This window comes from Podarcis filfolensis, assembly GCF_964270895.1.
Source record: "Podarcis filfolensis genome assembly, chromosome: 3".
Classification (NCBI taxonomy): Eukaryota; Metazoa; Chordata; class Lepidosauria; order Squamata; family Lacertidae; genus Podarcis; species Podarcis filfolensis.
The window spans coordinates 66,814,916-66,840,901 of record NC_139606.1 but is presented as its reverse complement, the minus strand read 5'-3'; the positions used below and the strand labels follow the sequence as shown (position 1 = coordinate 66,840,901).

General features: G+C 39.9%; 1 protein-coding gene and 1 long non-coding RNA gene across 18 annotated transcripts in view; one reads left to right on the top strand and one right to left on the bottom strand.

Moving 5' to 3' along the window:
- ESR1 (estrogen receptor 1) overlaps window positions 1-25,986 on the bottom strand; it is a 214,765-nt gene that overhangs the window by 6,612 nt on the left and 182,167 nt on the right. For 11 of the 13 annotated variants that reach the window (XM_083607966.1, XM_083607959.1, XM_083607969.1 and 8 more), the window contains 3 exons: window positions 18,125-18,263; window positions 7,898-8,031; window positions 3,617-3,800 (listed from right to left, as the gene is read on the bottom strand). In XM_083607966.1, coding sequence (XP_083464092.1) covers window positions 3,617-3,800; window positions 7,898-8,031; window positions 18,125-18,263 — 457 coding nt within the window. Of the gene's footprint in view, window positions 1-455; window positions 508-3,616; window positions 3,801-7,897; window positions 8,032-18,124; window positions 18,264-25,986 lie in introns of all 13 variants that reach the window. The other 2 variants (XM_083607963.1, XM_083607968.1) reach the window with 1 other exon arrangement.
- Window positions 1-25,986, top strand: part of LOC310760089 — a 112,195-nt gene that overhangs the window by 29,491 nt on the left and 56,718 nt on the right. The gene's annotated exons all lie outside the window — the stretch shown is intronic.

Below are 25,986 nucleotides of genomic sequence, written 5' to 3'. Positions count from 1 at the left end.
CGTAACCAAGGATTTGGCATGATGGGAGCTGTAGTCTCAAGAGAGGGAACCACATTGGCTACCCTGCTTTATGTGCATAGGGGCCTTGGTTCAATCCCTCTGTGTTTTCCAGTAGAACTTTTGACTGTGACTTGTCTGAAACTCTGGAGAGCTGCTACCAGTTAGGTTACACCCTCTAAGAAAGAAGGAACAATAGTGCAACTTGACATATTCCTTAAATGTTTATGAATTCTGAACTACTCTTTAAAAGCACTCCATATTATGATAAGAATTTGGTGGTGCTAGTGGCTCTGGGCCTGTCCACAGATCCTGACTCTTCCCTCATAGGCCCCTTTCCTTCCCTGCCCTCATTTTAAAACACCACTACAGTATCATGTTTCAGTAGAGATGTACAATTTATTATATACCCCACACATAACTTATTATTTATTTTATTTCTTTATAAAATTTCTTACCAGCCCTTCACCATAAGGCCCCAAACACAGCCTTCCAGCCATGTATTGTGACCTGTCAGGGAAAGTGGAAAAAAGGATGGAAGACAGGAATGAGAAAAGAGAATGTCTGAGGTGTACTAAAATTTAATGCATTCAGTCCAATGCGCTTTATCTTAATGACATGAATCGCTTTGTAACAGAACATGTCCAAAATACAGAGGTCTGTAGCCAAGGGCTACTCAGAGTAGACCCATTGATATGGGACCTAAGTTAATAATGTCCAATAATTTTAACTGGCCTCCTTGGAGTACGATTGACGCTGGAAATAACGAAGATTGTTTTATACTGCCTCTGATGAAGAGTGCGATCTAAACACAGTGGCCTGAATAAATTATACTTTAGTGCACCATTAGAGGTTCTCTCTTCTCATTCCTGTCCTGGAAATTTACTATATATCTTTTACTAATAAGAGTCACAATTTGCTTCTTCCTTAAAAAAACCTAAACCTAAAAGGCATACCAGTATGTGCTGTCATGTGTGTAGAAACATTAGGTTATCTCACTTTCCATTGTTTTAATGAATTGTTGTTATTATTGTTATTTACCGTATTTTTCTCTCTATAAGACTATAAGACGCACCAGACCACAAGAAGGAAAACAAGAAAAAAAATATTCTGAATCTCAGAAGCCAGAACAGCAAGTGGGATCGCTGCACAGTGAAAGCAGCAATCCCTCTTGCTGTTCTGGCTTCTGGGATAGCTGCGCAGCCTGCATTCGCCCCATAAGACGCGCACACATTTCCCCTTACTTTTTAGGAGGGAAAAAAGTGAGTCTTATAGAGCAAAAAATACAGTACTTGTACCCCTCCCATCTGACTGGGTTGCCCCAGCCACTCTGGGCAGCTTCCAACAAAATATACAAAACTGCAACAGAACATCACACATTAAAAGCTTCCTGATGCAGCGCTGCCTTAAAAGTTATATAATAATTTATCTCTTTGACATCTAATGGGATGGAGTTCCATAGGCGGGTGCCACTACTGAGAAGGCCCTCTGCCTGGTTCCCTATATGCTCACTTCTTGTAATGAGGGAACCTCCTGAAGGCCCTCAAGAGCTTGACCTCAGTGTCCAAGCTGAATGATGGGAATGGAGACACTCCTTCAGGTATACAGGACCAAAGCCATTTAGGGATTTAAAAGTCAACACCAACACTTTGGCTCCCAGTACGTTTCCGAGCATAAATCAATGTAGATCTTTTAGGACTTGTGTTATATGGCCCTGGCAGCTGTTCCTAGTCACCAGTCTAGCAGCTACATTCTGGGTTAATGGTAGTTCCAAGTCACTTTCAAAGAGCACATTGCAATAGTCCAAGTGGGAGATAACAATAGCATGTATCACTCTGGGAAGACAGTGTACAGGCAGTTAGGGTCTCAGCCTGTGTACCAGATGGAGCTGGTAGACAGCTGCCCTGGACACAGAGTTGACCTGTACCTCCATGGGCAGCTGTGAGTCCAAAATGACCCTGGGGCTGTGTACCTGGTCTTTTAGGGGCACAGTTACCCATTCAGGATCCCCCACACCTGCCCGCCCCCTGTCCCCCACAAACAGTACTTCTGTTTTGTCAGGATTCAACCTCAATCAGTTAACCGTCACCTATCCTCCAACCGTCTCCAAGAAACTCACAAAGGACATTCACCACCTTCACTGATTTCAATTTAAATGAGAGGTAGAGCTGGGTATTGTCCACATACTGGTGGACACTCAGCCAAATCCCCCTGATGATCTCTACCAGCGGCTTCATATAGAAATTAAAAAGGATGGGGGAGAGGATGGAACCTTGAGGCACCCCACAAGTGAGAACCCACGGGTCCAAACACTCATCCCCCAACACCATTTTCTGTAAGCAGACTAGGAGGGAGCAGAACCACTACATAACAGTGCCTCCAGCTCCCAAACCTCCTAGATGGTCCAGATGGATACTATGATGGTATCAAAAGCTGCTGAGAGATCCAGCAAAACCAGGGAACAGTTTTCCCCTCTGTCCCTAGCCTGCTGGAGATTATCGACCAGCATGACCAAGGTGGTTTCAGGCCTGAACTCTGATTGGAAGGGGTCCAAATGTTCCACATCCTCTAGAGATGCTTGAAGTTGTTCAGTGACCACCCACTCAATCATCTTGCCCAGGATTGGAGTATTTGAGACTGTATGATAATCGGCCGAGGTGACCAGGTTGAAAAATGGTTTTTTAAGAAGCGGTTTAATAACCACTTCTTTAAGGGGGTCCAGGAAGACTCCCTCACAGAGGGAAGCATTCACCACAGAGCCCATTGCCCAGCCCTGTCTGGCTCATTTTTATGAGCCAGAATGGGCAAGGATCAAGGAGACAGGTGGTCGGTTTTACTTGTCCAAGCAGCCTGTCCACATCCTTGGGGGTAGCAGGTTGAAACTGACCCCATACAACTCATCTAGACAGGGCACTGGCACTCCCCCGCTCCGGCCCTGCTACCACGGTGGACTCTACCTCTTTCCAAATTTGATTGATTTTATCTGCAAAATTGTTGCAGGAGATCTTGGGGTCCTTACCAGACCCCAATGGTGGTGGTTCTATTAGACTATGAACCACATGAGTCTATTGTAACTGTTTTTCACAAATGCGACATTTATTTATTGAATTTATATACCACCCTATAACTGCAGGTCTCAGGGTGGTTCACAGAATAAAATCAAAATATAAAACTACAAAAAAGCAACAACAACCCAATAACCCCCTTACACACACACACACACACACACACACACACACACACACACACACCCATTTTAAAAGGACATTGGGTTGATTTGATTGACATCCTAAGGCCTGGTTAAAAAGGAATGTTTTTGCCTGGCGCCTAAAGGTGTATCATGAAGGCGCCAGGTGAACTTCCCTGGGGAGAGCATTCCACAGATGGGGAGTCACTGCAGAAAAGGCCCGTTCTCGTGTTGCTACCCTCCAGACCTCTCAAGTTTAGAGGTGATGGAGGTTAATTAAATAATTTCAGAGCGGACAACCTTGTCTGCAGAAGTACTTGTCAGTATATCTCCTTATGGTGAAGGGAAAAGAACATTTTTGACCCTCCCTGTAGCATATTATATTATGATGTCTGCTTTGTTTACAAGTTAGCATTCACTAGTGCAACTCACCTCATATGCCTAATGTGGGAAAGGATGAGGAGGAGCTGAGCCAGTCGCCTATGCTGCTGCTGCAGAGAGAGGCCTGATTTGGCCATCAGATGTATCAAGGTGTCTGTGATTTTATCAAGAACGCGATGGATATGGTCTTTTTCCTCCAGTGATTTTAAGCTGCTGGAAAGAAATGTGTAGATACCTATGGAAGAAGGCAAGAGAGAGAGAAAAGTGAAGTGGCAGCAGGATTCTAATATGTGACCTTTGTTCAATGACAACATATATATCCACACTACAAATGTAGGTAGTAAACACTCTTACCTAGGATTTTTAGTCCTTTTTTCCTTTTAAAAGATTAAATTTATTGTATTTTGTTAAAGCACAGATAAGGCAAGGCAAAGTAATGAACTAAACAGACACAGGACCAAGAACAAACCACAACAGACTCAAGTTGTGTTCTATGAATAAAGAGGACATATTAAGCACTTTTAACAAATAATTGAAGCTCAGCACTACAGCAGACTGAAATTCTCAAATCCACAAAACGGCATAGAACCAATGTAAATTTACAGTACTGTTCCACTTTGGCTCCAACTGAGGCATCAACTGATTATCTCTATCTGATTTTCTCTGACTGAAGCATGAATAGCTGGTCAATCAAAAAGAAAAATAGGTGTGGAACTTCCATTAGAAATCATAACCTTTAGGGAAGATTCAAATATTCAGTAATATTCAATAAAGGTGACACAAAGTTTTCACACATGAATTTAGTATTCTGTGTAAAGATCCGGCCTCCACACACCCCAGCTCCTATGAAAGAGGGTCTCATATTAAAACTTATCTCAGAAGGAAGACTGGAGCTAACCTTTGGTCTTAACCTTCCCTCTGAGATGGTAATTATGGAAACAAGCCTTTCATCCTCACCATACACACCAAAAAAGGGGAAAGAAAAGTGAATGTAAACTTTGATTGCTAGATATAAGACAGACAGTCACATTGCCACATGCTCCTCATCCCTTTATCATATCATCAGCATTCTGGCAGTCTGCTTCAAACTTTGCAGCTGGGCTTCTTGGACTGCAAGCCACAACACATTAATTCCAGAAGTTTCCTATTAAAGTCATTTGCACTATTTCACAACATATGAGTAGTTTTGTAGCCAAACTGACAATGCCTAAGTGCTGAGTTTATACTAGTTTCCCCATCCAATTAAATAGACTATATATATAACCCATGGTCTTCAGTTAAACTCAGGAAAACTGGTTATGGGTCTCAAAGTTTGGTGTCAAACTCTCAAATCCTTAGGAAGTTCATTATGCTTAAATCACATGAAAATCCACATGACAGGTTAGCTGCAACAAATCTGAGACTGCAGTTTTACATTCATGCGCTATTGTAAAATACTAAGTTTAATGAACTGGATTTTAAATTCATTATATTCAGTGAGAAAACTTCTGAATAAAAATATGTACTCATTGTAAGAGCCAAGGGTTGCAGTGTCAATGTTTCCAGGGCATTCAAGAAAGTGTGACTAATTTTCTTTGGATTGGGGCCCCAGAATACAGTGCTACACTACTGCACTCCACAGAGTGCATGGCTGTAATATTTTTTTGCTTGCTTGTTTGTTTCCCAAAAATACAACTTTGTTTTGTAAGTTGAAGGGTTAATTTCATTTCTTCCACAGTGAATCTAGGGGCAGATTCCATTTTGTTACTAAGCTGATGAAATACTGCTTCTGTCCTTGCAGCAAGAGACACGCTGCTGTCCAAATATCTGGATAAAATTTCACAAATTGGTGTCAATGTCCTATATTTTGCAACTGCAAACACAAACAGAAGGGGAGGGTGAAAACACTACTTTCACTTTAGGCCAATGTTAATTCCTCCTGCATGCAGCTGAATGCTCATAAAAAAATAAAGCAAGCATAACTTGTGACCCACCAAATGACACCCATCTCCTCTCCTTCCCAGTGATGGGGCTTATACACTTACCTTTCCTCTACTCTCTCCAGGCATGGTCCACGCTTTAAAGCTCTGTGTCCAAGCATGGGCGTAGCCAAGATTTTTTTTGTGGGGGTAGGCTTTTGTTAGGGGGAAGAACCTCAGATTTGTATTTTTATTGATTTTTATTTAGTTAGGGGGGCAGTTGATCCCTGACCCCCCCTTGGCTATGCCCATGTGCCCAAGCACCCTTTTTTTGCTCTGGAGTTTTCCCCACAAAAACCCACTCGATTGGAGCAAACAGCAATCCTCAGAAAACCCAAACTGGTTTTTGCTCTGCTGCCCAACAGCATTGCTCTGTTGTCCTCAGCTACAACTAGAATTGCTATAATACCTTGTGTATATTAATTGTGGCTTTTTTTACATCAAAATGAAGCTCCTGCATATTCTGTTCAGAATGCTGATGCCACAATAATTTGTGCTGTCTGTTGCTTTGACTACAGCAGCTTGTCCTGCAATTCAACCCTCAGAGAATAGCTAATAGGAATAACATGAGATTCAAGAAAAAAATCTGTAACAAGCTACAGCATCATAAGAAACTAGAATCAAAGCCTCAAATAATATGAGGGATGTGTGGCCTGTTATCTGTCCGAACTGAGGAGGAGTTGGTGATCAAAATGGGCAACAAATTGAACACGATTCAGGAATGCGATATTGTGGAACAAATGGCAAACGCCAAAACTACATTTATAGAAATACTGGCTTGCATTCAAGGATAAGGAAACAGAAGTAAGTTTACAAAAGGGAAGCTTCATCTCCCCCCGCCCCCAAGCCGTTTGTACTCACACCCTCAAAAGCCTCTATAGAAGATCTGGCCTCTTCCCTGATTTGAAGCTATTCCACCTTCATCATCTCACATTGTTCTGGAGCTCCCCCCAAACCCTCTGACAAAACATTTGGGGATGCTGGCAGATGCAGGGGATATGAAACTTCCCATTCACTTGTCCATTCAAGTCTTTGTATCAAAGACAAGTAAAGCCAACACTATTGAAATCACAGGAGCTTTGCAAAGCAGTGCTGTGTCCCATTTTCTGGTGCAACGCCCAAAGCAGTGATTTTACCTGTAGGTCATGCAACAGTTCAAGGTATGCATGTATCTGACGCATGTCATTGGGGCCTTGCCTCAAGCTTTTGTGAACCCTAGGAAATACTTTTCTGCACTGCTTGCTTATTTCTTTGGCTTCCCTGTGGATCTCCAAAATGCTGGGAGGGTGGATTAGCAATCTCACACTGTCCAGAGCCTTTCAAATATCTATTGAACCTGGGCAGCTGCCCGAACAGTATCTTATAAGAAGATGCAACAGAAAAAATGGATTATTACCACATCTACTGGGGAATATCTGGAGGGAAGTTTGGATATCAAAAAGATTATGAAATTTTATCGATGTAAACAAACTTTATCTTACTGTACATGCTGATTAACGCTGGAACAAGCTTCCAATCACATATGTAACCCCCCCAAAAAAAGGGGCAAGCATATGTCCATGAGTGGAAGATGTGGGTAGGGTCTGCTTGCAGCTCTGAAATTCAATTATTGTGCTGCATGCTAGCATTAAGCTCCTTGTTACTGCCTGAACAACTTTAGCACAAATGTGGGTCCATTAAAATTTGTAGTGTTGGTGGGAGAGGGGTGCACCCTCACCAACTCTACTGGGCACAAACCTGTACATACACAGACACACACCTCACACACACATGGGCACATACGTTCCCCCCCTACATGCCACGCATTACACAAATATGACTGAATGGAGAAGGAAAAAAATTTACCTCCCTTGCCCAACCTATTCAATTAAACACAGTGGAGGGGATGTGGCAAATGGAAGACACCTTCTTTCCTCTCTCTCATACAGCACATGCACATACCCATCACTCTTTTCTTCTCTCTCTCCCCTCCAACCCACTCTCCTTTTACCTTCCCATCCACCTAATTTTCCTATTCATTTTGCCCTTTACCAGGGTATACATCAGGTATTGTGGTGCTGGTGTCTGTCGGCCAAATATAGATGCTAACTGTGTGAATGTAATTGTAATTAGCATGTCCAGTTTAAAGAGCAGGCATGGATTGGCAAACCGTACTGAGATTATAACACATGGTTAGATTAATACTATTACTCCCTACAATTAGGATAACTATGATGCCCCACAATTTAAACACACACACACACACACACACACACACACACACACACTTTCATTTTTACTTTTTACTTATAACTGTATGGCAACAAGAACAGAAAAAGTAGCAACACTGCATTTGAAATTAGAGCTGGCCCCTTAACAAGCATATCTCACTTACCAGAATTGAGTAGGACAATGGATTTAAGGCACACAAATTCTTCCCCCTGGACGTTCATCATTCGAAAGCGGGAAGATGTGGCCAGCAGCATGTCAAATATTTCCAAAAAACCTTCAACACATTTTCCTTGATTCCTGCAAGAAAAGAACAGAATCTGAGTTATGCACGTGTGTTTCTGTGTGATTAGCACTCAAAAGGGAGAGTTGAGACATCAACTGAATCTGAGTGTAGAACATGTGAGCTGGAGAGAAAACCAATTGGGGCCCAAGGGTCAGAGATGAAAATTGGCCCAAGAAAGAATAGATCTGTACAAGTGAAGGGAATCAACAACCCACAGGCAACCAGTGATGAGGGCCTACCAGATGAAGAATTCAAAGATTTTATATTTGTAGCGGCTGGAGTCCTAGAAGTGCAGGAAGTGCTACTATTATAGCTGCATAAAACTGAAGGAGCACTAAATCCTAAACCACTTCAATTGCATGCAATCACTTACTTTTAAGGGTAAAGTACTAAATACAATCCATAGAAACCAAAGAAAGTAATACACGCTATATACACAAACTTCAGAATCATTCTTTCCTCTCATCACTTGGAAAGCAGCTTATTTCTTCATCAGACATTATCCAGATGCTATAATCTAGTTGTCAAATAAAATATGGGTTGTTACCCATATCAAATAACACAGCCTGACCTAAATGCGTGATTTTCTTTCAAACATTTAATTATTGGGAAAGAGATCATAAACAGGATGCCAATAAGCTTTTATTCTAGTAAGTCATAAAAGTATATAATTTAAAAAAACTATTTAACAGTGGGTTCCTATACAGATTTTCTCAGGAACTGAGTTCATTGGGTATATAATTACAGCCTGAATTATCTTTTTAGTTATTATTTATTAAATTTCTGTACTGTCCTTCATCTGAAGATCACAGGGCAGTGATCATCTTCATCTGAAGATCACAGGGCACAAAAATACACAGCATAATAACAAACTAAAACAGAAACTCAGTTTAAAAAGCCATAGATTGTTTAATTAGCCAAAGGCCTGGGAAAATAGGAATATTTTTGCATGTTTTTAATATGGTGTTTAGTATAAGTAATGAGCATCCATAAGGTACTGCATCTTTTAAAAACTGGGCCTTTGGTTTTAAATTCAATACTACCTGAAAACTACAGAAAATGCCTGTTTTATTTAAACATCTCTAGGAGGCTGTATGTCTTATAATAATTTCATTCGTTGCTAAAAGGGTAGTATATACAGGAGGGAAATTGTGTGACCTGAAAATCTGAGAGAAGTCTTTCTACCTGAATTCCTTCACACCCACTGAGTTAATTGAGTTTGAATTGCTGCCACTAGGCTGGAAATTTCATTTTTGTTCTAACTCATAACACTGTAATATGGGTTAGGCAAAAAGGCAAAGAAGTTCAGTCCATGCCAAAGAGCAGGATCCAATACTGTATTCTCAAATATTTCCGAGATTTGTATTAATTCAAGCTTGCAATAATGTGATCTTTCTCTAATTGTTTTCTAAGTGCTGCTGTATTGAATTTTTGATATATGAGGAATTGTGATTTTGAGCTGCAATTATTTCTGCATGCAACCCTATATGCTATAGGGTGTCTGCTAAATTGAGTTAAATGATTGATAGATAGATGATAGAGGATAGATAGGGGCTGACCGTTCCATAAATATATTGCGATTGTATATGTACCAGCAGGAAAGCCACTAATAATAACATAATTGAAGCCTCCATCTATACAAATAACAGTGACTACATTTTTATGATCAATTAGAGATTCCTTCCATTCTGCACATAAATACTATTCTTACAGTACATGACTTGAGCTACCTAATAGCTAAGAACATGTATGTTAGAGGCGAGCTAGTGAATGTACTGCACAGGGCAGAAGGTTGCATTTGGCTTGCAAAAAGACTGAAATTGTCATATTGACTGATTAGCTGGGATAAAGCGTTAAGATTAACAGTCACTTAAAAAAGAACTACAGCTACCAGTGTAATGGGGTGGGAAGAAGGGGAGACAGAGGGATTTACATGTTCCAATATAATTCAGTCGTTTTGTTTTAATTGCCAGCTGTTGACTGTTCAATCCTGCTTCAGAAACACCTGTGTGGATTTTGGCTTGGCAACAATCATTATATAAACAGACAGCTATGGGTCCCACCCACCTGAAGTATCTTCCGACACTGCCCTATGATCTAAGCCATAAAATCTTAATAAGAAAATCTTATTCCCCAATAAAATCTTAATAAGAAAAATGAGCTAAGAACAGAAGTATAAAAGTGGATGAGTACACTTGAGTAATATATCCAACCACAAACCCCAGCAAATTTTATTGATAGCATTACTAATACATTTCTGAAGATATTCCTTCATCAGTGCCATTTGGTCATGGACACAAGGTCCTGGGTGCAATTATGATGAATTAGATTGCATGAAATTTATGGATGACTCCCCCTCACACACACCATGCCTTGTGAGGAGAACTGACAAGGAGAGCCTGCTCAACACACACATGTGGAGCTCTATCTGCAAACCTACAGCAGGCTTCTCTCTTGAGCCCTTCCTCCCTATGCATGGACAGCACAATGACAGGGCTTGCACAATTCTAATTCTGTGCAGCACAATGGCTGAAGGGGATCTCGTGCCTTCTGAATATCTACAGCAGGCATGTCCAAAGTCCGTCCCGGGGGCCTAATCCTGCCCGCCGGTGGGGGCTTTAATCCGGCCCCTGTGGCAGTTTATTTCCTGGGGTAAAATCCTAAAAGAAGCTCAACAACTTCAATCCTCTTTGAAAAAGGTTTGGACACCCCTGAGCTACAGGATTGGGGTAAACATGCTTAGCCTGAGGGTCACATTCCCTTCTGGGCAATCTTTCAAGGGCCACATGCCAGCAGTGTAGGAGGACAGAGGTAAAAGTGTGCAGAGCACAAAAGTGAATTTTCCCTTTGATCAGTGGGCTACTTTTAACACACACTCTCATTCACCCCATTCTCCATTCATTCACCTAGCAAAAAATACTTGGGGTGCCCAGTGGGGCCAGTAAACAGTGGGGCCTGGGGAGAGTCCTACTGACCAGATGGAAAGGCATAGAGGGTCACTTTTGAACCCAGGCTTGAGGTTCCTGGCCTCTCATATATATGCATACATGCCTACCAAACTTGTCAAGCAAAGTGAATGCAGACAAAGTAACCACTGTGGGATGGCAAATCCCTTTGTCACATGCTTAGAGAGGTGGAAATTTTGCCCAGTTTGGTGCCCTGAGACTTTTTGTTATATAAAAGTAAATGGAAGTATTTTAAGTGTGTGGTTGGAAAGGTTTTACCAAGAGTCTGCTTCCAAGAAGGGATGATTAAAAGCAATTATTTACGACTGCTGCTTAGTCTTCTAAGCGAATATCCAAATATGCAGTCAGCACTTCAGCAAAGAACATTTTTCAAAGACTGAGTCCAGTCTGTAAAGTAAATCATCCTTTTGGAAGTGGTTTCCTCTGCTGAGGCACTGGTAAAAGGTTTCTATTTGAGTTCTCTGGTTGTAGCTTGTTCTAGAAATAGCAAAGAAATAGCTGCACAATATTATTCGAAGGATAGAGATACTGTTTCATCTCTGTGTTAATGTGAGAAGTACCAAAATCCCCCCTCCTCTAAAATCAGTTCTAATGTTTTATGCTTATTTTTTCTCTACCATAGACTAAGACTCAGCTATGAAGTAATATTAGAATGACTCTAGCTGTAGAGATAGGGAAGAAGATTGATTGAGTTTGCATTTAAAAACGAATCTACCTAATTTGCACTTTCTAATATGCAAACCAAAACATAAGTCACCTTTTGAAATCCACACTTCTCTGAATTTTGCGGTGCAGTTTTCCAGCAAAGTAATGTTTATAAAAATGTACACACCAGGGTGAACCATGCACACAAATGCATATATTAGTGAAAATAACACACCAAAATGCATCACATTAGAAGAAAATGTTTTGCAAAAATGAGCATTTTAAGCAAAAATGCATACAAAAACATAGGAAAAAATTGCATTAAAATGCTGGTGAATTTTCAGAAGGACTTCTTTAAAAATACCAAACTGATGAGAAAATGTGGAGAACAAAGATTGAAAAAATGAGCAACAAATTGATATTCACTCATCTCTACATAGTAGTGTGTGGCTTTATCTTGATTCGCGCATTAAGAAGTAATAGTCTGGATTATTGTTGTTGTTCAGATATGAGGAGCTTCATTAATGCATATAATAACTCTATCTCCCACATTAATGATGTGCCATAGAGTTTTCAGCATCACAAAAAGGAAACAGAGTCTGACACTAAAATCCTATGCAACCTTTAAAAAGGTAAAGGACTCCTGACAGTTAAGTCCAGTTGCAGACGACTCTGGGGTTGCAGTGCTCATCTCGCTTTACAGCCCGAGGGAGCTTGCGTTTGTCCAGAGACAGTTTTTCTGGGTCATGTAGCCAGCATGACTAAGCTGCTTCTGGCGCAACAGAACACCGAAACCAGAGCAATGCATGGAAACGCCGTTTACCTTCCCGCTGGAGCGGTACCTATTTATCTACCTGCACTTTTTGGAGTGCTTTCGAACTGCTAGGTTGGCAGGTGCTGGGACCGAGCAACAGGAGCTCACCCCATCACGGGGATTCAAACCGTGACCTTCTGATCGGCAAGCCCAAGAGGCTCAGTGGTTTAGACCACAGTGCCACCCGCATCCCTATATGTAACCTTTACTAGAGTATAATTGCCATTGAATTCAGTAGAAAACAGAAATTTGTCTTACCATAAATTTCTGTTTGAATATGCTGCTGGAAAACATTCCTGATGGGGATGACACCTCCTACTGGAAGGACCAAGCAGGGTTCACTGAAGCCTCTTGCCTCCTTTCCAGAGGGAGGAGTCAACCCTCTCTCCAGACCAACTGGCAGAGCAGACAATTCCCTGGCCCCTAAACAATCATTCAAATGGAGCCGCATCCTTATCAAGAACGTCTACCAGCATCTGGCAAACTTACATATGAGCAAATATGCTTCAGCTTGTGCTAGGAGAAATCAATGGTGTAGCAAAAGCTAACAACTAAACTATCATTTGTTACTGATCTCCCAAATTCAAAGCTAAAACTCTATCCATGTGCTACCTTTGCTTTCATAGTGGATGTGAATATAAATCCATAGCACCAGGTTTAACTAACTGCTCTATTTTGTCTGTGATTATAGAACAACAAAATGCCTACTATTTAGTTTTACACATAAGAGACCCAGTTGACAGGAAAGGCAGTCTTATCAAATGGTTAAAGGAGTCTAGATGGCAGTTTATCCTCCAGCTGCATAATCTATCACTGTATCAGAAGTGTGTGTGGGGAGAGTAAATTGTGAGGTCTTTTGCATTATAGGATTTTATCTGGACTGTGTTGAGGAATGAACTCATAAGAAATGGGAGATAGCTTGATTTATTTCTGAGACAGCCTGAATTCAGTATAAAAACGAAACTTGAGCCCTCTGCATTCCTTTACACTCTCTCCCACCTACCCATCCTTGATCTCCGAGTAACCCCTTCCTTATAAACACTTCTGATGTGGCTAGTGATGGCAGTGGTGCACTAGTCAGAAGGCATGGGAATGATGAAAGTGTGTCCCAAGGCCTGTGTCAATGGTCAGTATCACCTGGAGGCCCACAACCAGCTCCTCCTCTGCACCATTCATTTGCCACTCACTTTAGTCCAGAAAATGGTGTTGGTGAGAAGGGGATGCAGAAGACACCATTGCCCATTGAAGGTACCTTTCCCAAGAGGCTTTGGTTTTGGAACTACTGGCCTTTCCAACCACTGTCAGGGCTGGAGTTTCAGGTAGCTTATTGTAAGCGTCTTGCTTTACTCCCAGCAGGAAGGCTGAATAGAAGCATTCCAGAACATAACGTCTTAATGGCTTTACCAAGGTCTACGCTAATTGCCAGCAGCCTTTGGGAAAACAATAGTTCCTAAAGGCTACTAGGTTTTCTTTGAGCTGAGCAGTTTGAGACTCTGGAGCTCATATCCCAGCCCAGATCTGGTGGACCTCAATGTCATATCTTATACTGTTCTGGCCTTACTAATACAACTCACTTTACCACCATCCTCTCTTTCACACACATTCACACAAACTCACACATGGACAGGTAACACAACATGACTCGCCAACATAGACCACAATTCCATCCCATACATAAAGTCTCATTAGTAAATATACACAGAACACAATGTAATAATCCACTCTCAAGGTCACCAGTACAGTGGCCATGCTATTCCAATCCAAATACACAGTAGATGGCATCTGAGCTGAAAATGGCAAAAGACACTTCTAGCCACAGAGATCATTTTGGCCTCTAATGACAATTATATATCAAGGAATACCCCAAGTTACGTACCTGCTCCTTCTTATGGAGTGCAGCCCCATCCAGAACAAGCAATTGGTCTATCTTCCAGATATGGAGCCACATACCCTCAAAGCTTCTGTCTTCCCAAGATAATAGCTTAAGTCCACTGGCCTTCATCCAGAATACTCAACCCCTCCTGATTCAGGTGTTATGGAGAAACAGAGCTGTGTGTCTTCAGCATACTGATAACACCATGCCCCAAATCTCCTAATGACTGCTCCCAAATAGTACTGGAGACAAAATAGTGTCCTGTGGGAACTATTACAAGTGCCAAAGGGTGAGGTACACTCTCTCAATTCTGCTCTCTGAATACTGTGGTCAATAGTATCAAAAGCCACTGAAAACTACGAGTAAGAGGGCACATTCCCCCATCCACCTCTTGATAAAGGCCATTGTTTAGGGCCACCAAGACTGATTCAGTCCCCAATTAAAGCAGATATATGTCATTCAGGAACATTTGCAGCTGCTCCACCACAATAGCTGATGCCTTCCAATAGATTACTATCCTCTGACAGCCCTTCCATCAAATGACTGGCCTTTGTAATATAGGGTGCATATCCACTCTAAAGAAAGGCTGGCACAAATATGATGATCTAGCAGCCATCTCTATAACTGCTTCCACTTTCCCCAGCAGCTGCAATCACAAAAATGACTGCTAGATTACTGTATGTGTAGCCTGTTCCATGTTGCAATTTGTCTATGTCCTCATATACCTGCATATACTTTGGAATAGTGGAATTTAGCAGTGTGAATTAGGTCTCAATAGTTCAAGCTATTTGGAGAGTGAAGTACAACAAAAACAGGTATGTAGAAGTGAAGCTAATTATTTCACAACACAATCATGTACATGTCTATTCAGACATGTCTATTCAGATGTCCCTTAAGTTTAATAGGGCTAAGTGTGTGTTGGATTGCAGCCTTATAAGCATTATTCATTCTTGGAAACGGAAATATTCATTTCTATATTTTAATGACTTGCTTGACATGGTGATTTTATGCATTTGGAATACTGTGTACGGTTCTGGTCGCCTCACCTCAAAAAGGATATAGCAGAGTTGGCAAAGCTTCAGAAAAGGGCAACTAACATAATCAAGGGGATGGAGCACCTTTCCTTTGAGGAAGGCATTTGGGATTTTTTTTAGTTTAGAGAAAAGGAGAGTAAGAGGTGAAGTAATAGAAATTTATAAAACTATGCATGGCAGATATGGAGAAAAGGGTAGAGCAAACGTTTGCACCTTCTCTCGTAACACCATAACACATAGGCATCCAATGAAGCTGAATGTTGGATTTATCATGGGGGATAAAGGCTATCAACAATACAAGCCATGATGGACATGTTCCACCTTCACTGTCAGAGTGGGTATGCTTCTGAATACCAGCTGCTGGGAATTGCAAGTGGGCAGAGCACAGCTGCGCTCAGGTACTGTTACACTCAAGTGCTGCAGGCACCTGGCATCTGGTTGGCCGCTATGAGGTCAGGATGCTGGACTAGCTGAGCCAGTGGCAAGACCCAGCAGGGTCATCTTATGTTCTGTTTACCCAGGATTTCCCTGAACTTTAGTACCAGTCCCTGGTGCCCTTACTTACTGAGTTGTTTATCCTGATAACTATTGATATTTATTGTGTATTGCAGGATTGAAAAGCAGTAAAGATATCTATTTAATAAACATCTCCCAGAGAAGTTCCTTTGACAATTTAAGCAGTAAAATTGTGCAACAGAAGTGACTTAGTAAATCCCATTGAACTTAATAAAATGAACTTCAGAATAAACATAAACAGGATTGTGCTCTTAAAGACCACACATTATTCTGCTGTTCAGTGGAATTTGTGTAGTAATTCCAACCCAGAAATTATAATAAAAATAGTGGCTAACACTCTGTTAAGTCTTATATCCGGCATCTGAAAATGTCTTTATGCAGTGACTTAAAAGGAAAGGGGGGGGGGAGCTTTCTGCTCATTTACTGCCTTTTTATGAAACAAGGGAATTTCTCCCGACTTCTGCTGGCAATTATTTGATGTGTTGAAAACACTGAATTCTCAGCATCTAAAATTTTATCTGAACTAGCCTGGTGAAAATGCTTCTGCACTTCATGACTATAGCCATTGAAAAATCATTAGCAGGGACCTTTATCATAAGTTTTGAAAACAGCTGAAAAAGGTTCAACAGGGTAGGCAGGTGAAAAAGAAAAGCATGCCTGTTCATTTGCATGACAAACTACACCTGTTGAAATTCCCTCTACTATGCAAGAAGCCCTGCCCTCTTTTGCATCTAGCCACCCTGTTCCTTAACCTTTTATCTTTTGTCTTGTTTTCTCTGCTGCTGTTCTTATTTTATTTGCTATTTTTGTTGTTATTTTATATTTACTCTGTAAAGCTCCATTCATCAGCTTAGGCTCCTGCACTACTTCAGCTCCTCCTGGCCACAGTTATCCATTCAATGGTAACATTTCATTTGGATTTTTGCAATGTACTGTGAATAGAATCCCCTTTAAGGGATGTTTTGAAAGTGCACTGTCTGTGAACTGCTAGTATTCAATTCCTCCTTCTTTTGAACATTGCTTGATAATAGAAATGGTACCTAATCCAAAAAAGAGACAGGAAAAACTGAAATAGTTATCGTTTTTTAAAAAAGTCCAATTCTACCTAACTTTCCACTGGAGTATGCGTTCTTACTGTATGCGTTGGCACTGCAAAAACTAATGAAACGTTTTCTCTGCAAGGATGAGGGGTTATTATTTTTTCATTTAAATCTTAATAATAAAGGAACACCAATAAAGAAAGCAGGGGTTTGATTTTGCTACCCCTTGCATTACTCAAGAATGAATATGTAGGATGTCTGCTGTCCAAGCTGTCTCCATTCCAGCTTCCCATTTCAAGTTCCAAGGTGAATTGAGGAATAGCTATGAAATATCAAATGGTAAAGCTAAAACAGTTTTAACTGTGATTTAATAAAAGGTCAGGGGAATATTTCAAACACCAACATAAACACCAACAACAGCACTTGATTGACAACAGTATTTTCCCATCCTGTTTCTCTGGCTGCTGCAATAATGGCAGCCACCAGAAACCAGGTCTCTGGCTCAATTCTAAAGGAAATATTTGTGTGCTGCAAAGAACCACCCTCAGCCTCTAAGAATGGAATAGCAATCTTTAGCCTATTTTAAAAAGAAAAACAGGCTATTTGGACTATTGGTTCATTTCTACTGTTGCTGCTTTTTTTCAAATTCATAGATAAAAGAAATATTGATCCCCAAACGGTCGCTTCTCTCTCAGCATTTTCACACAGTTATTTGTTTGAAAGTATTTGCCAAAATTGCAGGAGAATCTCAGAACCTGCCAGATGTTAGCTTAACTAGAAGCAAGTCCTATATTTAAGTGACTAACTTTGTTTAGAAGAGACAGGGAAACAACATGTATGCTGTCCTGAGTTCTATATTGGGGAAAGAATGGGATATAAATGCAATAAACAAATAAATATCATTCTGGAGAAACTACTAAGCTCATCTCTCTCATTGCAATACTCTTGAAATATGGTTCAGCAAATACACACATAGCATGAAATCAGTTAAGTGGCATTTGTTGCTGGTATTGATATGCATCCTGACTCCAGGCTTCATTGTGTAAATGTATAGATACAATACTGTTAGTGTTCCAGTTTTAGGCTTGTCCTCTTCTGCGACTGGCATTTGGTATGAATGGCATGGTAGCAGGTCAGGCTGATACTAATAATATTGCATAGCATGACAGTTACAACAGTAAATAACAGAAATAAACAAACAAAGAACATGTGGACTGACCTGTCCAACAGCAGGTTAGGGGCAAACAATAGCTTTCCTGGATGCTCCATGGACCGCCACACTAAGCCAATCATCAGTATCTCAAGCCAGGCACATTCCAGGAGATGGACCTGATCATGGAGTGATAAATCCACAAACCCTAAAGAAGAAAATGAAGACCAGTATGTGGCAATGTGAAAACAGTAGCTGGTGTGATACAGTGGTGGGGTCTGGGTATAAGAGACCTAACCCTGCTTGGCACAGAGTTCCCTAGAAAATGCTGCTACTATCCCTTACCTTAACCTGTTTCACAGAATTGTGATAGAAAAACAAGATAACCTCAGGCATGCTGCCCTTACAACCTCAAATGAAGGGTGGAACACAAACATGACAATAAAACCTTTCTTTAAATGCAAGTATACATATTGGAATAATTTTGGGGGGGGATATTAGAGCTCCCTGGACCAGTTCAGATCAGAAAGACTGAATCATAGCTAACTTTTAAAATAATAATATTCTTTCTTTCCCCCTTGTGTTTGCTATTGGAATATCAATACAGTTGTTTAAAATGCATAATAGTAATTTGACAAGTTGTTGATTTTCTGTGGTCTTGAAAACTCAGAATATAAAAATCACTACTTCTGTGGTAAAAAATCTTTGGCTTTCCTTCTTAAGCTACACATTTGGAATCTTCATGCACTATAAATCACACACTGCTAACCTTCCATACCAAGGCTCCGTGCATGTTTCGTGGCATGATTATGCTACATGGTACTCCCAATCTTCCCTCAACTTAAGAAAGGGTGTTGACACTTGGAGCATAGATAGTCCATCAACAGATGATAAAGAAAATATTATATGGAATCCTTGACTATTTTAATTCTAAGTCCATTCACATTTCAGACCTCAATATTCTGCAATGAATTTACACTGCAATGAATTTACACTCCTTTTGCAATGTAGAACCTTCTGACTACATTTTTAAACCACATCTTTGAAACCAGCATACTAAAACGTGTATTTCCAGTCTGTTTTGCGCCCTGGCCCATAGCCAGGGTGAGTACATTGATTGCTTCACCTGGAATTCTTGTTCATACCACCCAGGATAAATACAAACAAACAAAGGCACCTCAGACCTTTTATTTTATGAGATTACTCTTCCAATCAGAATGAATTTAATTTAGATAATGGGTGAAAAGCTGGCTAATCCTCCAGCCACCCCTCCCTCCACACAAAAATATAGATCCAACTCTGAACATCTGCCCCCCTGACCTTGGTCTGTCCTATCACCTTTGGGTGCTAAAAGAGTAACTGAGACTGTTGGTGGAATGCCTACTGCCTGCCAAGTCATTTCTGGCATCTTGAATTTTAGTGGCCGAGACCACAGCTTGACAATCACCAGAATATACTCTGGAGATTGCTCACAGGAGAGGATGTGGAGAACTCTGTCTATGAATTCTTAAAAGGAATTATGTATGCTGCTTGAGTTACTTTTGTCTGGTGAAGCTGTGTAATTAGTCTATTTTAGGAACTATATATCTCAGTAACAATAACTAGCATGGGATATGTATTGAGAAGACAGATTATTTTACTTCTTGGTCCCTGATCACAGGTTGAATTGTTTTGAGAAGTGGTGTCTTTTGCTTAAAATAATAATCCTACCAAGCTTTTTTAGGATTTGGATCACAGAGGAATAATATTTGCATCAAAAGCAGCAATTAACGACTAAGGTTTTGTGTCGGGGGGTATACTCTTGTCTAGCATAACAACTTAGCTATTCTGTTTGATAAATAATTTGATAATTACACATAAACTTAGGCTGTGTCTGATGTGTCTGAATTAGAAGATAACCAAGTCAACCAAGTATTTGCTACACCTGTTTATTGTGGATTTGTACAATTAAGGAGAGCTTTTTTTTTTCTTACCTGACTGTTTATTGGGAAATTTGCAATTGATTGCCTAAGCCCAAAATTCTGCAACTGGTTGCTTTGATTTAGGAACTGTGTGTTCTGATTAGAGCTGGGAACTCTGTGTTCTCTTGCACCTGGGAACTGTGTGTTCTTCTGTTGGAACTGGGGGAAGTATTGCACAGTTGGTTGCTTGGAGCTTGAAACTATGCAATCTATTGTTTTAACTTATATATCAATTTTGATATATTCTTTTTGCTCTTTCATTGTTTGAGATACATTTATTTTATTTATTTATTTCACAAGATTTATGTTGCAGTTACACTTCAAAGCAGTTTACAAAAAGAAAACAAAAACTTCCAGGTGGAAAAATCAAAATTAGAAACAGAACTGTTAGAACCCAAAACTAAGATTTTGTCAAGGATGTATAACTTGCTGTTGAAATGGAATACTCAGGATGAAACGGTGAAATCTGCTATGATTAAATGGGCACAAGATGTCGGACACAACATTATGTTTGCTGACTGGGAACAGTTGTGGACCACAGGTATGAAATTTACGGCATGTAATGCCTTAAGAGAGAATATTATGAAAATGATATACAGGTGGTACATGACCCCAGTCAAGCTTGCAAAAATATATCATTTGCCCGATAATAAATGTTGGAAATGTAAAGAAACGGAAGGTACATTCTTTCACCTTTGGTGGACGTGCCCAAGAATTAAGGCTTTCTGGGAAATGATCTATAATGAAATGAAAAAGGTATTTAAATATACCTTCCTGAAGAAACCAGAGGCCTTCCTTCTGGGCATTGTTGACCAATTGGTGCCAAAGAATGACAGAACTTTTTTTATGTACGCTACAACAGCAGCAAGAATACTTATTGCAAAGTATTGGAAGACACAAGATCTACCCACTTTGGAAGAATGGCAGATGAAGGTGATGGACTATATGGGATTGGCAGAAATGACTGGCAGAATCCGAGACCAGGGAGAAGAGTCGGTGGAAGAAGATTGGAAGAAATTTAAAGACTATCTACAGAAATATTGTAAAATTAATGAATGTTAGAATGATGTTGGATAGAAATTATGTGGTTTCCAGCTGTAATGCTTTAAGAATATGGAAAAAGGGTTATAAATAGGTAAAAACATAATTAAAATGATGTTGGATTGGAAATAAGTGGTATTAGCAACAAAGTTAATAAGAATATGCAAAAATGAATTGATAATGGATGAAAATACAGAGTTATAAAATGTTAAGTTATAGAGATAAGATAAATGAAAGAGGGTAAGGATTTGCTGATTTGATTATTTAAATGGGAATACAAGAAGGGGAGGTGTGAGGAGGTCAAAGAAACAAGCAAATGAGTTTTAAGTTATGAAAAATGGAATTGTTTTTAATTTTTCTTATTTTTTCTGTGTGTTTATATGTTGTATTTTTATTTCTCTTTTTTCTTTTATTATGTGTTCTTGTATATTTGTTTTTGTAAAACTTCAATAAATATTTCTTTAAAAAAACAAAAAGAAAACAAAAAATTATCAGTAAAAACAGAAAAAACCTTGAAGAAATACATATATTTGTTAAAGTATTTACTGGCATCCCAATTAAGCACTGAAAGTAAAGTTTAACCTATGGAAGATCATGTCAAAGAATGTGACAACAGAAGTAGCAGTAATAATATTAAACCAATATGTTTAAAAGAAAAAGCAGAAGGCAACAACTTAATTGAATGCCTAGGAGAACTTTGCCTCTCCTTAAATTTTGAAATAAAATAATATGATCAGTGAAGTTATTTTGTAGTGATTTTAGAAATTAAATAATAAAATAATTTTAACCATAAATTACCAAAATAGAAAAAATGAAATTAATGTAGCAATCTTACTAGCAGAAGGCTGGCTGAAGGGCCATATGATACGGAGTGCATTCCACTTCATCAGCAAAGAAAGAAACCTGTTGTCAGAGCAAAACTAATGTAGTTGGAGGTTCCCCAATATACTGGGAAGCAGAAAACCCCCCCCCAGGTGTGTTGGTTCTGCTGGTGTGAGTAATGTGGTGTACTGACAAAGAGAACGCACGAGTCATCTGTTTCATTTTTAGATTGTTTATCAAAAACCTTGAAACAGCAAATGGAAACTTCTGTTGTGTACTCTGGTGGTCTTAGAATTCTCAAAATAGGAAATACTTTTTTCAGGTTCAAATCAAATAAATAATTACAAAAGTAAAAATGTTGCACTAAAACAAGGGTGGGAAACCACAAGCCTGGGGACCAAATACAACCTCCATGCACCCTCCCTTAGGACTCTGCTCACCCCATGCCCCCTAAGCCACCACTTGCTCTGTGCCCTCTAATGATTGGACCCACTGGAATGCGTCCTGTGATAATGCCTCCTGCTTGCCAGGATGGAGGATAGGCAGTAGTGTGTGTCTGGCCACACCCACTTTGCAACACCTACCACACCTTGAGAAGACTGCCCAGCAGGAAATATGGACCTCACATTGAAAAAGATTCCACACCCTGCACTAAGAAAATTCAGAGCCAAATATTTAGGCAGAATTAGATTCACTCAGGAAAAAGTCAGAGCAAATCAATACTGATGAGAAACTGCTAACATTATTACTTTTGTAGAACAACCATTCTCTCTCTCTCTAAAAAAAAAAGACCAATAAATTATTGGAAAAGGAAGGGAATTCCTTCCAGTTTCGATTTAAGGTATGATGAATTAATTTGAATTATTTTATTTTATTTAAAAACTGTATCAATCTTATTCCCCAAACATGATAGAATCTGAGATCTTTAAGGCTATCCCAGTTAATAGAAATAGATAGATGTAACTAAACACAGGAATAGATCATTTAGTGTGGCTGCACCTACTCTTTAGAACTCCCTGCCCATTAATATTAGCCAGGTGCCTTTACTGTATTTCTATTCCACTGCTTGCACCCCATTCCTTTCTTGAAGAATGGTTGAGGCTATGGTCAGGCTAGTGCCACCCCCAAATTGGTGATGCTATGGAATTTCTGGCCTAGCTGTTCTTGGTTTTGATTGTAATGAAGAGGCACTGAGCTCTCAACATAAAGGCATCATTACAAAGAAGGAAGGAGCTGACATCAAGAAAGCATTTGACACAGTGGAGTGGAGTGTTGTCTTTTAAACTTTTTAGTGTTTAAATATAAACTGACATTTTCTTTGAATGCATTAAAGCCACTGTAGAACACTACAAATTAAGTTAAAGATTTACAGACAGGAATCAAACAAGTGTGTTTTACATTGAAGCTATCTGCTTTATCATTTGCTATAAGGATAGAAGAACTCATAATAAAGTTTAGGGGAACGCAGGAGCATGCAACCTTTGCCCCCTCCCCCCCAGCACAAGGTAATCTTTAAATCCAGTATAGTAGCTAGATGTTTTTAACTACTAATTGGGTGATCTCTTTCTGAACAACTATATTAGATTTTAAAACAGGTTGTTTTCTGAAATCATCCCAATTGGAAATGCCTCAATACAGCTTTGCAAACATGAAGATAAATATAATACGATCCAGAGTTCTGTTCCTGCTTCCACATTAATTCTAGTACAGAGTTTGAAATCATGGCAAAAAATGCTTCCTAATTTTATGTGGGAACTCAGAGGGTAGGATAAGTTACTCTGCAGAAACTTAAACAAAATAACTTATCTGTAAGTCTGCCAGGAGCAAATTTGCTTTATTCATTGAGCAAATTGATAAAGCTCTACCTCTACACTTTTTTATAGCTCCAGAAGTAAAGGGCCAGAGATTTGCATTTTTTAAATGAAAACTGAAAATTCAGAAAGGGAACCTAGAGTATCCTTAGGGCCTCAAGGCCATAAATATACAGCTTCTGCGACAAACTATACTTTGCATCTCAGCACGGCATTGCAGTCTCTGAAAAAGGATCACTGGCACTGACAGCTCAGTCAAGCAAGCAACTTTTTCTTTAAAATTGTGTTTATTTCACATTGAAATGCCAAACTTTTGGCACTCCAGAACCATGGCTACATTTCAAGCTTCGGTCTAGTCAACAGGAACATAATCAAGACCACATTTATATAGGGAAAACACCAGATTATATAACAACAGCCTTTCCCCCTATTGCTTATTCACTTTAGTCCAAATGGTTCATAAGCTACTTCATAAATGACGCATAAATGTTCCCTGTCAAAATGCAAGTGCTACTATTGTGGATTATAGCCAATGTCTACCTGTGTGTTGCTTGGTAAGACTTTCTTTTCACAAAATATGCTTTGCCTCTACTGATTTCGGCCACGATACAAAGAACTGTAATAGTCACACACATAGCTCAGGTACGTGCACAGCCAGCATTTCATCCATTGTTTTTGGTGCAGTATTTCCCGCTGCCGAAGTGACAAGCCAATGTTCAGTCTCAAAAACAGCTTGACACTTTTGTTTGTTGTTTTTAAAACAGTGATTTCCACTACCAGAGTTTTGTGTGTATGTACAACCACCCATGCACTGATCTCAAGCTGATAGCTTACCTGTTTCAGTTACAGCTGCCTGCCTTTAATTAGTGTTGTGTTTTGTATTCTCTGTCTGCAAATTACTCAGTACATACACATGCATCACTTCTCCGGATCCAAGTTTCCAATACATTGACTGGGTTTGCACTACACCGTAAGCCAAACTATGGCTTACAGAGACTGGGTGAACATTCAAGCTCACCAAGAGGAGCTTGCAGCCACATTGCTGCTCCTTGGTGCTTTCCACTGCTGTGCCACAATGAGTCAAGGTTTGCCTTAGTATATCATTTGAACTGGGATTCCTGGTTAAGCTCTCTCCTCACTAACCAAAAGCTAGGTTAGTGAAGAGAGAGCTTAACCAGCTTGGATGAGAACAAATCTTGGTTACAGCCTGTGGTTAATGAGGGGAAAGCTAACTATGATAATGTCTCTTGCATGGCTGGATGAATAATGGAGACAGGGGAGAGTGTAAAAGCCTTCTGTACAAACGTATTTTCAATGAATATTGCATATTGCTCCTTGTAAATCAATGGAGTTGCATCCATTGCTCCCACTTTTTACCTCTCAACCTGCCACCACTGGAATGTAGTCCCCAAATGATTTTCCATGGGAGAATGAAAAACTGGCTAGTCCCCAACCCTCTCATGGGGACTTAGAAAAACATTTTTTTGAAAAACAGCAGTAAAGGATGAGGAGGCAAAAGGGTTTCTTGGCTAAACCTTCCTCCATCTGAGCAACATCACTTTAGTTTTTGCATGCATGAAGTTTAAGCCAGCTGTTGGTTGTTTAAGAGATAAAAGTGCTGTTGACAGTTTTACTATGTGTATGTTATTTAGTGAATAGCACAAGCAGGGAAAAGGAGAAATATAGCTTGATGTTATCTGCATATTGAAAGCTTTTCATCCCCATGGTATTTTATTCTCCCTTTATAGGAAGAAAAAGAGCGTACAGCTTTATGACTTGCTGTTTCATAATGAAAGAAAAGTAAATACTCTTTGGGTCATATGTGGCACCTGCCTAAGGAGGAAGGGAAAGTTTACTTCTTTACCAGAAATCCAGGGAAGCAGAAGAGTGAGTGGGTGGAAGGAACCTTTTGTCTATGAGCAACAGTTATAGACAAGTGGCTGCCCTACATGCTTACACTCCTACCACAGTAAGTTACCATTTGGCAAATCCCAGCTTGTGTTCATCTGCTGCCTACACTACAAGTGCTTTCACCTGTCAAATGTGGAAAAGAAGAATAACATGGGTGTTAATTCAGATGGGTTATACGTTGCAAAGAGTTGGCAGCAAATCAGAAACAGAAGTATAAGAACAGAATACACCTATGTGCTATCAACTTTATGCATATGAACTTGATTCATCCACATTGGCCTGTGTCAGGCAGCCCTTTGCAGCTTGCTAAACCATCATTCAAAATATTGATGAAGGTCCTGGTTATAATTTTCCCTACTGGAGGGGTCAATGGAGATGGAGAGGA